Source organism: Merops nubicus, unplaced genomic scaffold (assembly GCF_000691845.1).
Source record: "Merops nubicus isolate BGI_N331 unplaced genomic scaffold, ASM69184v1 scaffold36887, whole genome shotgun sequence".
Classification (NCBI taxonomy): Eukaryota; Metazoa; Chordata; class Aves; order Coraciiformes; family Meropidae; genus Merops; species Merops nubicus.
Window position 1 is genome coordinate 1 of NW_008619001.1, and position 15,199 is coordinate 15,199.

A 15,199-nucleotide genomic window follows, 5' to 3' on the forward strand; every position below is an offset into this window, starting at 1 on the left:
TGGACACACCTCTGCAAGTCACTCGTTGTCATAAACGCGTTTGGCAAATAGCCCGGGTTTAATAGTCTGCAGAAGAGTGTTGAGAAATTAACGAAAACAACTGTTAGATGTGCACCTTAATTGCACACATTTGGGACACCTGAACACGGTTAAGTTGGTTCTGTTTAAAAAAGAGGAGACAGAAAGCTTCACAAAAAAATATTTTTAATATGCTTTACCAGAACTTTTCCAGTTACATAGAAAAAAAGACGTGTTTGGTACATGGGGGCTAAAACCAACCAGCGTTCTCCCCTGGAACAGGTGAATTAATCTTAATGACCCAACTCCGTTTTCTTGGGATCCTTAAAACAAAGAAACAGCTATTTTTCCTCCCAAAGCACAGTATTTCTTCAGCAGCAATGGAAATGGGATCACAGCAGCGTAACTTGACCCTTCTATAAAGCTCTGTATAAACCAGTGATTTTTCGATGACAACACTGTCCTTGAAAGAAAGAGCGGCAGTCAGACGTCGATGCGGACGTGGAATGATTAGGTCATGTATGGCACTTACAAAGATAGCTTATTTAAAGGCACCACCACAGCAGAGTGGCGAGTTGTTCTACTATATGCCCAAAGAAAGAAGTTTTCTTTCTGAAGTTTATAAAACTATTTAAAAAAAAAAAAAAAAGACTTGTACCCAAAACATGTGATTTTAAAAAAATATGAACTGTGCTAAGCAACTCTTAAATTTTGGTATCTTATGTATGTGTATACATATATACATACACACACCACAAAAGCATGCGTGTTTGTATATATATAAAAATATCTGTTTTCCCTTTAAACTTAAGGCGTCAGGAGTTGTTCTCACATTCAGTAGCTCTCCAGCTTAAGACGACCTCCATCCCCTTCACTCACAAAACGCTTTCTGCCCCTGTAAGAAAGTAGAAAGTATCTTTTCATTAAGTCAAAGTAGCATGATGTGGTTTTCTTCTTATCTATTGCACCAAGAACAACCTTTTCTTGGTCTTGGGAGTCAACCAGAAGGTATGCAAATTCAGCAAGATTAGCTGTCATTCTTTATCACTGATAACTTCCTTACAATGCTTCTGAATTTTACATCTAGGTTTATTTGCAAGAAGCTTTTCAAAATTCACGCTGTCAAGTGCCTTCTACTTTGCTCGCCTTTTAATGTTCACACTTGCAAAGGATGCTAGTCTGAAAGCCTAGGAACAGTGGATTTCTACCCAAACCTGAAGTACCTGAGCCAAACATGCCTCTCAACATATTAATGATAACTTAAGTATAACCAAGATTCTGTTACAGTGATGACTTTCAATCCTCCCACACCCCAAACCTGCAAAACATTTCATACCAAGACACCTAAGTCTGCAAATGGAGGCTGTTTTTGATAAAGATGCTAACATCTTGAAATCCAAAGTTAGAGGCCATTAAGATAGTTCAAGAAGCTTAACAAAACATCCAAACATGAAAAGGTCTGCCTCAGAAATAGCATTCCCAATGTATAAAATTGCAAATAATAGTTTTAATGTAATATTTAAAAACTTACTCATATTCCTCACAGGAAATTAAACTTATTACTTGTGTTGTTACCGGTAAGGAGAGAACAGAACACTGATCAGCTATGGTTCAAACTGCATCATTTATGCCTTTAGTAAGTAACCAGTAACAAACCAAGAACACTACACAAACCACATGACAGACAGATATGACAGGATCTTATGTCCACATTAGTGTCCTATTCCTTCTGACATAAACATTAGAACTGGTTGTCTCGTCTTAGAACTCTATTCATGCCATCTGTATGTTTAAATTTCTGAAGCACATTTTTTTCTTTTTTCCCCCCACTGTAGTTGATGGTTCTCCACTGTCACCTGCACGGATCGCTGTGACATCCTGTGCTGACCTCTACCAAGCAAACCAGCACAGTGGAGGCCAGGGGGGCCAGCGTCCCCCCCAGAGCTCACAGGGGGCTGCTGGGGACTCTCCCAGCCTTCCTTTCCTCACCGAGTTACTCCCGGCCTCTGCACAACGGGCTTCACACGAGTCCAGCTTCCTAATAAACCTTTTACCAGTCCAACCCTCTCTTTGTCCATCCTCCATAGCTTCTGTTACCTACGATCCTTCACCCATCTACAATCAAACAAGTACCTTGAAGGACAGAGGTCTCTCAGTGGTTTGGAGATGATTCCAGCCTGAAAGCATTCCTCTACAAACCGCTCGAGCACAGAGTAGGAGTGTGGCACATCCAGGTTAATATCTGGGATTTCACGGTAGACTCGTTCATAGCCCTGCAATGTGAGAGTTCAGATAATGATCTGGTTAGTATATGAACTTACTACATTTCTTTAAGATAGCCTTTTGCACTCTTGAGGATTTCTTTTTCCATATGGCTTCATGTATACTATGGGCAGTTTGAACAAACCTAAAGCAGAGCAGCTGCAAGTCAGGGGAAAAGCAAGGTACAGTACCAGCCAGGGCCATGGTAGTACAAACACTTCTCTACATAAAAACACCAGCTGAATTTTTATCTTCTGTAGAAGCCAGACATACAGAAGTTAATTTTTCTTCTATGTAAATAAACAAAATGTGGCCACAAATCTCTACCACAGTAGCTTATACAGTAAGGGAATCACTAATGACAACCAGGGATGACTTCCCACCAGCACTATGTCTGGGTAGATTTTGACAGAAGTCTGTGTGGTGCCTAGTGTGCCCTGGGACAGAACAGCTGCCCTGTATTCATACCTAGGAGCAAATGGGTGATTCCAACTGTGTAAAGTATTAGCTGTTCTCATTGACATTTGTAAAGTGGGTCTTCACTGTACTACTTCATGTATGAAGAACTACTGGATAAAAAATTTTTTAAAATTGAAGCTTTACTGCAGCATTTTAGATTATTAGTTTTAATCACTCAATTGTATAGAATTAGTTGGATATCTTTGAAGATTCAAATATTCTGTACTTCACAGTTCTACAGAGAGCTGCTGCTCAGAATTCATTTGTACCTGAAGTACACAACAAGTATTGTACATAGTGACAAGTGACAGATTTGTATGGGATACAGAATGAACATGGAGAATTTAAAAAGTAACCATTAGCAATAGACAGACTACAGGTAGTACTTAAGAAAAAAAATATATAAGACCTTACCCAAAATTCTCCAAATGTCATACTTACTCTTTTCATTTGATCCACAGTAATGACAGAGGACCTCCAAAGAGATTTCAGCAAATCCAGTATCATTTTAAAGGTCTTTTCTCCAGTTGACTCCAAAACCATCACAATAGCCTACAACAAATCATGCAAGTGCTTTAACTAAAAAAAAAACAGTGGTTCAAGTACACGTTACATAAGCATATGAAGAGTGAAAATGAGCAGATGTATTACGTATTTTCTGGCTATGCAAGTCCATTTCTTACATGCACTTACAAATTCAGTATATTATTATTTGAAAAGAAAAATTGACAAGTTACTTGAATAAAATTAAAAAGGTATGGAGAACCAGAAAGGATTACCCAGAATGAAAAGCCCTGCCTTTCTGATTCAGGCTTGAGACATGCATGACTATATCCATATGGTTGCTGCAGTACAGATGGCAATTAATTTTGTATCTGTGATTTTAGAAGAACTTAGTTTAAAATTTAAAAATCTTCACAGCTCCCATCAACTAAAAAGGATTCTGTTTTTCCATCATGAATTTTGTAAAATGAGTCAATCTATTGAGAAGAAAATGATGTAGATTGTGGGTGTTCAGCTTTATTGGTAAAAAAATATTTCCCAATTTGGCAGATGAAAGAGAACAAATGGGAACAGTCACCCAGAAAGATCTTTCTCTTGTACAGTCTGGTTCTGAAATACCTGAGAGCTTTTACAAATGTACAATTCCACCCTGAAAAAGAAACTCTACAATTTAGCAAAAACAGGTAACACCTGTTAGAATATCCAGATATCTGAAACTATATCAAGACACCAAAACAAAGCATTACTTTTTGCTACAATTTCTCAGCAGAAGATAAAGTGAGATCTTCTTTTCCAGGAATCTACAATAATCTGAATTGAGGTATTTACCCAACAAACAAAAATTAATTCTGGATCTTCCCAGAGCTAGCAGCAGCTTAACTGTTGCACAATGTGCACACAAACCATTAACACTATATGAAACAATTTAGTTATTCAAATAAGATCGGAACTCACAACCTGATCTTCAGATTCCAGTTACATTATTTGCATGCCCACATCAAAACCAAACCCAACCTCTTGGTATTACTGACAATTATGAATGGGACTCTGATTTCTCCTTACTTCATACACAAGTTCATGGTGAAAATGTGGTACTTCCAGTTCCTGAAGGCAGCGTTCAGCTTCCAACACATCTCCAGAAAGCAAATACTCTTTCAGCAGCATATCGATCTATTGAATTTTAAAAACAAACAAAAAGCCCAACACTAATTAGATATAAAATTTAAAATCTGTCAACTGTTTTGATAACCTGCAATGAACCCAGCAGCAATTTAGCTCCTGATACTTGCTGGCAGTGTTTTTAGAAGTGTAATTACATTGAGACATAACCAGCAGCCTGAAAGTCAGTGTAAGCCAAATATCTATCCACAGCATTAATGCAGACAGACAAGCACCAAACCCGCTGCCTTATGAGATGCCTATCAGCATAAAAGATTAATGTGGGTGCAATTAAATTTATCTTGTCCCTTGAACTCCTTCTCCCATCGTCTGTTATGTTCACAACTTAGAAATTAAAATACGACCTTTTCCTTTAAACCTGCCTACTTATAGCATAGATCTCTAAACACTCCTCTTTTGTCCTCTTTTTTTAAGTTATTACTGTGCTTTTTAATCAGTGATGCCAAAAAAATAGTTTATCTAGTTTAGCCAGTTTCATCTTGGCTCTTCTAATTACTTAACCATTTTATACTGTTAGTTCTTAAAAAGCCAAGTGCCTCAAGTTTTGCTTAGAGCAAAAATAAATGTGTACTTGCAGTACAGAATATGTACTGGCATGTTCCCACCAATAAATACTAGAAAAATCAGCAAAATTCTCTACATCAGTTTTTAAAAACCACTTCAGATAAATAAACTAAAAAAAGCTAAAACACTCAAGACATCATTTTGCTGCAGAATGTATGTATCTCTTCACAAATAAGGTAAGCTTAGACAAACGGCAGACTCTACAGAGAAGTTCTGTACAAGTCAGCTACCTCTTTAACAAGGTGTTTCACAGACTGCTGGCCACCTCCTGAGCCCCACAGGTTGTCTATGCGCTTTCCACCCTTCGTCACGCTCAGCAGCACAGTAGCTCGGTCCAGCGCAGCTCTGGAAAGCAAAGTTGGTGTTTTAAGAAGTTATTACAAAGCTTAATGGAAAGGCAGCTCTAAGTTCCCCCACTGGCATTCCCCTTTGGGCAAAGCTACCAGATCCGTGGGGAGAGGTCAGAGTTAGTAACCTGATGGAGACATCTGGATCAAGAAGCCAGCAAACTAGCTCCACACGTTCTCTTTCACCTTTACACTTTAGACTATACCATGAGAAGGACACAGAACAATCCTGTGATAGTAGCAGATCTGAATCATCAATGCAGAACCTGAGACATCCTCACAAGAAAGGAGTTAATACAGAGATGGACTGTATCTGGGCTCCTCCAGGAATGCAGCTTGGCATGTGCATCTCAAGCACAGGCCTGAGCTGCTTCCACACCGAGAAACAGCTTTTCTAAAGAAATAGCATTTTTTGTTTGGGTCTAAAGAATTATGAAGCCCTGTGAATTTAAGCCAAAACAACACTTGAGGCAAACATGTAGTTGCAAAAAGATGGTGTCAATTAGGGAGGCTTGCCAGTTCATGGAGAAAATGAAAAAGGAAGTAAGATGGAAAAAATCTCAGCTCCAGTTAAGCACCATCCAGCTAAAGAAGGAGCAGTTATCCCAGTCCTCATACTGGGAGCTAGCCAATAACAATAACTCTATTCACCAAGATTTAAGAAGCAGAAAAGACTGGCCAAGAACTAGCAAAGGCAGCAGAGCACCCCAGATGTCTCCTGTGACTTGAAGGATCGTAGCCTGTGTACTGCACATTTGCAGAACTGACAAGACAGTTTTCACAATGTGAACTCTTGAGTTAGGCAGCTCAGCATTTCCCTTCCTTCTAAAAGTACCAAGCTGTAATTGTTACAAAAGGAGCTTTTAGGAGCTTCAAGATTTTAGCACCTCCACATCAAGCATGACACATACAGTTATGGGGGAAAAATAATAAAACATTGCTACTTGTTAAAATGTTTCTCTTTGTCAAAGATTGCTCCTTCAAACTTCTCACCCTGACACAGAAGACAATTACACTTCTTGATGGATAAAGCTTTACAGAGAAAGTATGGGAAAGCACTGCGTGAGCTTCAAACCTTTTTAAAGCAAAACAGTTAAAGCCCTTGTGTATATCACAACATATTTAGGGCAGCTGTCCTGATGCTATATTTACTCATTAATCACATTAAAGCTTTTTCTAAGGACAAAACCTTCTGTAATCACTTCTAGGTTCAGCCCATTTTTTTTCATCTTCAAACAAAGCTGAATAACAAACCTGACAAACTGAACTCAAATGTATTAACACATTTTTTCAGGCACTTTCAATATTTCTCCTGAGTCATTTTGGCTTTTGTTGTTATTGCGGAGTTTGGATGCCTCTTCTATCATTTTAAATTAAAAATTACAAAGTTACAGAGAGCCACATGATTTATCCTGACGTCCTAAATTCCTGATCATCTTTAGCATTTAGAATAGAGAACTGCAGCTACAGAGAAAAGAAGGAAGTTACCGAGCTTGGACACAGTCCACAGTGCCTTTGTAGCCATCTATGTAGGTACTGCTTAGAATCCCATCTCCAACAGCTCTAGCAATAAACTGGCCCACCAACTGCAACAAAACAAACACTTTTTATTTAACACTGGATTTCAAAGTAGTTCTAGGTAGACAATTATGGTGTAGAAATGGGTTAGGGATTACAGACAGCAAGACCAACCCACAGGTATTTTTAAAAATTCAGTCTTATTTCAGTTAACTTGATCAGTTTTAGCCACAGCTTAAAAAGCTTTTGGCTACTAGCATAAGACTTCACAAACGTACCTGTGGTGCCCTGGGAGAATCCAACACCAATTCAGGCAGTTCTTTAAGCAGTCTATCAAAAGATTTTTCCACATCAGTTTTGCTTACTACTGTCCCACAAAGGTCTGAGATGAGCTTAGATGTCATTTCCCTGTGACTAGCCTTCCCCTCTAATGCCAAGGAAACAGCCAGCACTGGCACACTGTATTTCATTTCACCAAGGTTTAAATTCTTCAGCATCTCCTAATAAGATTTGAAAAACAAAACATTAAGATTTCATAATTTTTGTTTTATCTCTATATTATATAAATATATTCCTAATAGTTATATGCTTATATTTATATGTTTACATATATGCTTCTGCTCATGTATTTAACATAACTGCTTAGGCTTTCTTATGGCACATTTCCTATTCAAGATCTCTATATGCTCATTTATAGCTAGCAGTTGGATTCCCTTGTATGCTACAGGTTTGTCCCCCCCTAAAATAAAGACATAAAAAGGCATGTGACATACCGAAACTTCATTAGTATCTCCATGTTCAAAATACTCCTGTATGATTGGTGTTAAAGTTTTTTCAAATGCTCTTTCATCCAGAGGTAAAACTACTGTTTCATAGACACAGTTCTCCTATTTTAAAAGACAAAAAAAGCTCAAACTTTTATAAACAGTACTGTCTCTTCTTACATCTTATGCAGTGCTAAGAGCATTAAAATATATCTTATAAATCCTTAATGCTTTAGTCTTGCTAGTCAGTATTCTGCCAGAAAACATCAGATTATGCCTCTACTGTTAAAAGTGTGGACAATGATGGCTAATTTACTGTCATCTGAATTCAGCTGAAAGGCTGAATTTACCATTAAATGATGGTAAATGCTCCAAACTCTTCTTAGGATTCTGCTGACACCATGTGAACAGAGATCCACGTGTGCAGTACCCAGGTGCTGAGGGAGAGGGACAGCAGCTCCTGCCCCAGCCCAGCTGCTCGCTGTGCCACAGCACAAGGTTTAGCCTTCAGCACCTTCCCCTGGCAGCAAGCCTGCCTCACTTCCCTCTCCTTAGCCACTGCGTGGCCAGGCAGGTGACGGCACGTACCAGTCAGTGAAGATGCACTGTCAGAATATTTGTGAGAGAAGACATTCCCCAAGAGGAGAAGGGGGTCACACGGCAATTACCTCCTGTATACCCAGTCCTGAAGGGTTCCAGCAGGACCAGATCTCCCTGCCATAATTCAGTTCCCTGTTCCTCACAGACTATGAAAGTAACATTCAGCACCACTACAGATCACAGAAATCTGAACAAAGTTTTCCAACTAATGCTTATTGGAAAGAAGCTCTCCACAATCATGAAGTAGAGCAGAAGTCTAAAAGCCTGTCCTTCCATCACACTGGTCTCCATTTACAGCCTCAGAAAAACTAAGCATACAGAAGTTCCAGGCAATATTCACTCTTCATTAAACTTTCTTTCATGCACTCCTCAGCTTGCTTTTTAGTAGCTAACTCTGCTAACAAAGTTTTGGGTTGCGGGGAAAAATGCATACTGGAAGGTTTTGATACTCCCACAAACCATCCTCTCAGCAGCTAAGGCTGCAGCAAACAGCCTCTGCTCAAAGGGCACCACCATCACTCTGCGCATGTTACAGACTTCACTTCTGCTCTCACAGCTGTATTGATCTTAGAGACTTTAGTGGTCTGGGCTTGCAATCAATGTTTCCCTTCCTCAGCCATTTAATGTTATAAAACACCCTTTGCCCAATGAGCTTTCCTGCCCCCCCCCATAATATGGCTGTAGGTACAATTTTTCACAACATATTCTAAATAAATCCATGTCAACAAAGTATCCAGGCTGTCAACCTTGCATTACTTTGAAGTGTTTATACCAAGCAGATAAAAGACATTTAGAGGGTTGGGAATAGAGAGAAGAGAAAAATCCACAAAGGATAATGTCCCTTACTGAACTCCTGACTGGAGAAAGACTGTATTACATTTTTAACGTGTTTGCAGTATCAAATAGTGCTGCAACATTCACCTTCACTGGAAACAGCAGTGAAGAACACACCTGGGAAAAGGGTGCTACCTTGTCAGGCACAGAAAGAGGGCTTGTGGGTTTAAATTTGTAAGTATTAGACAGTGACACTTCTACACTTGCCTTTAACTATTCAACAACCCACTCTTGAACATAAAAATGAACATGAATGCCAGCCTGGCTGTAAGAAATGCTAACTCACAAGGTCAAACTTCCATTAATATACGCATCACAGCAACTGAAAACAATAAATAAAAATTTGTACAAATAAATTCTTTGCCTACCTGGTCATCATCATAATTAGGATCCTTAATATCTACTTCTTCCACATCATACACTTGACCTGGTGTCCCCCAAACTCCTTTACCACCAGCTCCACCTGGCAAAATACAGGACAGTAAGCAAGGACCACCAGATTACAAAGAATACTTTGAGTTCAACTCAACATCTGCATTTAAGAGTGATGTATTACTGCTTGTGCCCACCTCCCGACTTAACAATATACGCTGAAATGGGTGTGTTTGTATGTATTCCCACTTCAGCAACAAATCTTTTAATCACTTTCCAGAAAAATACTAGAAGCAGTGTGAAACTGCACAAGAATTAGAGAAGTTAACTGATGACACAAAAAAATTGCTGATAAGAATGCCACCTACTATTAGCTCCTATTGCCACCTACTATCTCATATAAAGAACCAAATGCCTTCAAAGAGACTGTTACTTATGAAAATTATTCCTGGGAGGGGGGGGGGAAACAAACACAAAAATACCATGTTTTGCACAATCTTTGTAATGCTACTCTCTCCACTGAGCTACACCAACCTTTCTTTGGCAGACCTCTTCCCTTCCCAGAGCGGGATCGCCTGTCCAGGAGCTTCCCCTTTGGGCTTGTTGGTACCACTCCAACCTTCAACGGCTCTCCATTGTCACTAACAGAGTCTCCTCTCCCAGAGTCTCTGGAAGAATTTTTCCTCAACCGTCTCTTTGCTTTAGCATTTAGTTTGGCTTCAGTAATTGAAGTTGCAGGAATCCAATTTCCATTGATTTCAGTCTTTCGTTCCTCAGACCCGCCATTTTCTTCATCACCGGAAAATGGAGCATCACTTAGATTCTCCAGTTCTTAAAAAGCAGAGAGAGAAAAAAAGCTGTTATGAACAGTTTTATGTTAGAATACCAAGACATGTTGCACTTAAAGGATTGCAACATTAAATAGAACCCTTATTTCCAGCAGCATAAAGGCAAATTATGTTTTTTTTAAGATACATCTACACATCACAGTCACAAGAAGTTCCTTCTTCCCCTGCACAAACTGTCCACCATCTAAATATAGAGCATATGGCAAAGTTGGAAAGTAAAGAAATAAACCATTCAGGAGCAGGTAAACCACAGAAAACTCCACCCTTCTTGAAGAAAATCTATCAGAACTCCTCAGTGTGTAAGATCTAAACGCCTTGTTCTCACTCCACCCACTCATCTCTCCATTTAGAAACAAACAGAACTGCCAATACAGTAAATTCTGCAAGAGTTAACGGACTAGTCGCCAAAGTGAAATTAATTTCTTAAGTCATCAACCAACATTCCTCTCCTTCAAGGAATTTCAAACACAGCTCACCAGCTGGAAAAGCTGTGGCTTACAAGAATACAAAAACATCATTACTATTATTTTTTGGTTTTGAAGTTATAGGGGGAAAAAAAAATGCTGTTTAACACAAAGCCTGGGGAGTTTGGTAACAGACTCATAGAAAAAAGCCTTCAGAGACAGTGTGACCTCCCTGCTTCTCTGTGGGTTGCCTCTCACTGGAGCTTCTGTCAAGACTGTTTCTAAAATGGCCACGGTTCGTCCCCGGCACAATTGTACATAATAGGTAACTAGCCTTGTTCCACACCCAACAAAAAACTTTTGCAACTTAATGATCTTTAAGTGTCTCAGAGCACTGGCGAGTGCAATAATATCACTCTTTTGGAAGTTAACGCATATTTAAAATTTGGATTTAAAGTCTTTTACTTCACAAAGCTAGGATATCCCCCACCTGAGCTGTATGACTCAAAAGAACGTCTTACTGAGCACAGTATGAACAAAAGCCTTTGTAAATTCTTCCCCTTCTTAACCCATCAAGATTAAAAAAAAAAAATCACCTGGGGACCTGTTTAGATTCCAATTAGTAGCCTGTGAGTCCTTGCAAACTGGAAAACACACAAAGGGAGCAGGCTCAGCTCACTGTCACACAGTCCTTTTCTTCAGGATTCAGCAGTCTCAAAGATACAACCTATAGCCTCCACCCTAAGAAGTGCAATGCTGAGGCACAGAGAAGCAGCTGCTTTTGCAGCTGTGCCAAGCCTGCTTTACACAGAAGTTTGCTGCCATGAACCCAGAATATGAAGAGTATTTTACATTTGTATTTGAACTTAGCTGAATGTATTACTGCATCATTCCAATACATTCTCATCAGCAACACTCATTTGGCAGAACTCAGAACTGTATTTTTTCAATTCAAAACAGTTGTTTTGAAAGCAAAATGTACTAAAAACTTTTCCAACCTCAAAGTATTCACGCATATCAAAGAGGATACTACACTACAAAATGAAGTGTGATGCAACTGCCTCCTTCGTGATCAAAGAAATGACATTTAGATACTAATGTTCACAGATCTGAATGCTATAGCTGAACAATAATGCAGCCATCCCAGCCCAAGATTCATCTTTCCACACATTACTCCCACAAAAACATTCCTTTTATGCTTGCAGCAAGCTAAAAAAGAAAAGCACACATCACATTCAGGAAAAGAATCCCCACAACAAGCCTTCTTGGTTTGTCTAACATTTTAATAAAACAATGAGAGATCTGCATAAAGCTAGCAGAGGGGAAAAACAGCAAAACCAAACAGAACAGGTTTCCTTCCTCTCATTCCCCAGGGAGACCATCAGCACAACCAGCTCAGCTGAGACAAATTTAAATTCTTTGTCATGTCCACCCTCTCATGAATTTCTCCAATTTAGACCTGCAACCTGGCTGCCCAGGAACTATGTTCTTCAATTACCACTTTTTTCTCAGCTTCCAAAGAAAATGCCCAACAATTAAGACAAACCAGTCCTGAAGCTGAAGACTAAAAGGGGAGGCTACAGTCCCACCTCCTTACACAAACCTGATCTCAGGTCTGAGACTAAAGGAAATCCTCCACAGGAAACATCCAGCTTCTAAGACATAATATTTCTCACTGTATTAGTAAACTGCTTTTTTATATAACACTATGTCTTTCTGCTGCAGCCTCCTTCTCCATAATACTATAACCAACTGGTTCCTCCACTATTAGTTACCTCGTTAAGCTAAGAAAACAGGTTAAACACACACTCTTTCAAAATGTTTCTAAAATAAAATAATTTGTAAAACTATGTATCAGTGATGAAAATCTTCCCTTCAGCTTCTCATTTTTACATCATACAACATATACACACACATATATAAGCAATAACGGTGTTCTATAAACTTCAGGACTTTGTCTACTATATATTAAAAAGTTATCCAAATTTATCTTATTACCCTGCTATAAAGCCTAGCAGACACACTTAAAACCTGTGCTTTTAAGGTGCTCCTTTAATTAACAAAGTATTCAGCAAATACTTAGCTACTCACATATTTCACTTGACCAAATTAGATCAACTTAGATATCTAGCAGTTTCCCACCTCTTAGCCAAACAGAATTGTAAACTGCTGAGAAGCAATTTATCTTCTGCTTAAAACTAATTCTGGTTCACAGTAAGAGGCACATGGCACACACTGCCACTTCAATTGCATCACATACCATCTTAGTTTTTGGGGTTTTTTTCCTTGAAAAACAGTTAAAACCTACAAAAACTCTTGGTATAAAAAGATCAGTACAGATCATCACAAGTTTTGGAAGACACAGAAAACAACATGAAGCTGTGTTACCTTGTCTAAGCATCATAAACCACCTTTGTGATATGGACAAACCAGTCAATTCCAGGGCAGTCACTAACATACTGGTAAATTTTTCTCATGCCAGCCCACTTCCAGTCAAGACTTTGACCATTTGTTTCCTCTAATTTTAAGCTAAGCATCTACATAAAAATCAGGATTCGTACCTCTCAAATGCACACACACATTACTTTTGAACTTATTCTTTTTTTAACACTAGCACTACTGGAAGTCAGATAAGGAGTCCAGAGTCCCTTCTATTTAGTAAGTTAAATAAATGTTAACTTTATGATTCTAACAAATTTTTAAATAAAAGTAATCAAGCAGGACAGTATGATATATATCTTAAGAGAACTATTCTATAAATTTATGAAGTTTGGTTTGTTTGTTTTTAAACAAGTACTGTTAAAAAAATTTACAGTTAATACAACTTTTCCTACCATGAATGCTTCAGATCAGCTAAGCAATTGCAAGTAAAAAAAACCTGACTATATTACTTACCTGTTGGGGTAGTATAAATCTGCTCCTTTGCTATCTCCATCGTTGCTTAACGGAACTGACCGTGAAACGTAAAGTCTTAACGCTTTCCCTCCAAGGCCTAAACAGAAACAGAGAAGCTCAGGGGAAGAAAAGCACTAGACAAAATCTTAAAAGAAGTAAAAAGCTTTAAATGTTTCACTCGCAAAATACAGTGCAAAACCAGGGTGGGTTTAAATTATAATTAACGATCAGTAACCACCGAAAAGCTCCTGGGAAGGTAAATGGTCTAAGGAGAGGCAGCACCACCCTCAAATGCACCTGTCTAAGCCCTGGTGCCTCAGCGGCTGTCGGTTCTGCTGCTTGTGGAGGAGGCACCAGGCTAACAGCCGTTATTTTAAGGGCAAAAGCCCTCTGCATGCAGCTTTTTTTGGTTGATAAAAGCCATCTCTATCAACTTAGGCTGTCCTGTTGTGCAAAGTGGTTTATCTACATAAGCATACAATATCTATGTTCTCATTGCATCCACAAGACAAATGTCCTTCAGGTGAACTACTCTGATAGAATGGTACCAATTTATCGAGCTCAGACCAGCCCTTAAAAGCCAAGCTATTTTTTGTTCCTCCCCACAGGGACACAGTCTTTCTGGTTTACTGTATGAGTACACACAGCTGTCAAGCTTTCACATCTGTGCTTCTGCACCCTTCAAACACTCCTTACAACCACCATTCAATCTGCAAGAGATAAAGCTGAACCCTTCTCTGTTATTCTCTCCCTCTTCCTAGTAGCTTCTATTCTACCAGCCACCCCATGTCACTGGAAGAGATGGCACCATCCATCTTCCCTTTATGCATACAAAAAGCAGCTCCAGAACTCCCTAAATGTTTTTTCACCTGCAAGACTTCTACAAATCCCTTCATAGTCCTGTAAATATTACTGGTATTTATCTGCCCTGTAAGAATTCAGTTGCTTGTTTTTTCCCCTCTCTCTCATCCTTTGCTGCCCTGAAAACAGCTTACTGCTGAGGAGGAAGATTGTGACACCAAAGGACAGGACTCCCTTCCCCTTTTCTTCCCTTTCCTTGCTTTCCTCTCTTACGCCCACTTGCCTACCACAGACCTATTAACTGCAAATGATTCATCACAGACCGTTGGCAATAAAGAAACTCTGTTTTAGGGCACAGTATCAAGCTGTCATCTTGCATTTCCTAATATCAACCCCAACAGTTAACAGCTTTATGCAATAAGAAGCCCTCCCTGCCCCACATAATATTTTTAGATAAACTTTTTTTTTTGTATGTTTGGTTTTGGGTTTTTTTTCTGAGTTACCTCAATCAATCATTCAGGAGTTCTTAAATGTTGACCGTCACTGTTGGTTGAGAGATTTTTTTTTTGTATGGATCTCAGTCTAATTTGAGCAAGCTACCTTGTAAGAACCGTTTTATTCTTCCTCGTGGAATGTTCCATCCGTTGTCTACCTTTTTGAATAAGAAGGCAAAGGAGACAAAACTGGCATTAAATAACAATGACGCCTATAATTTGAAATAAAGTCCTAAATCTCAAGTGGAGAAATACTTTCTCCATACAGCACCCTAGTTGAAAGTCTCCACCTATAGCAACAACATGACTTTGATGCGCTGTCTTGCCGAGATGCAG

General features: G+C 39.0%; 1 protein-coding gene across 1 annotated transcript; it reads right to left on the bottom strand.

The window, feature by feature from the left end:
• Window positions 1–193: 193 nt before the first annotated feature.
• PDCD4 (programmed cell death 4 (neoplastic transformation inhibitor)) lies at window positions 194–14,977 on the bottom strand. Its single transcript, XM_008943634.1, has 12 exons — window positions 14,873–14,977; window positions 13,569–13,665; window positions 9,956–10,252; window positions 9,418–9,512; window positions 7,625–7,738; window positions 7,130–7,351; window positions 6,822–6,919; window positions 5,217–5,331; window positions 4,306–4,413; window positions 3,181–3,291; window positions 2,152–2,291; window positions 194–913 (listed from the first exon to the last, which is right to left on the bottom strand). The coding sequence occupies exons 2-12, from the start codon at window positions 13,606–13,608 to the stop codon at window positions 853–855; spliced, it is 1,401 nt and encodes a 466-aa protein (XP_008941882.1). The 5' UTR covers window positions 13,609–13,665; window positions 14,873–14,977; the 3' UTR covers window positions 194–852.
• Window positions 14,978–15,199: the final 222 nt, after the last annotated feature.

Bases quoted from the DNA above. Each gene is read 5' to 3' on its own strand.
- PDCD4 (XM_008943634.1), bottom strand. From the start codon at position 13,608: ATGGAGATAGCAAAGGAGCAGATTTATACTACCCCAACAG. The intron at 7,352-7,624 runs GTATGTCACATG...AAATCTTATTAG, and splicing joins GAGATACTAATGAAGTTTCG to GAGATGCTGAAGAATTTAAA. The intron at 6,920-7,129 runs GTACGTTTGTGA...GTTTTGTTGCAG, and splicing joins ATTCTCCCAGGGCACCACAG to TTGGTGGGCCAGTTTATTGC.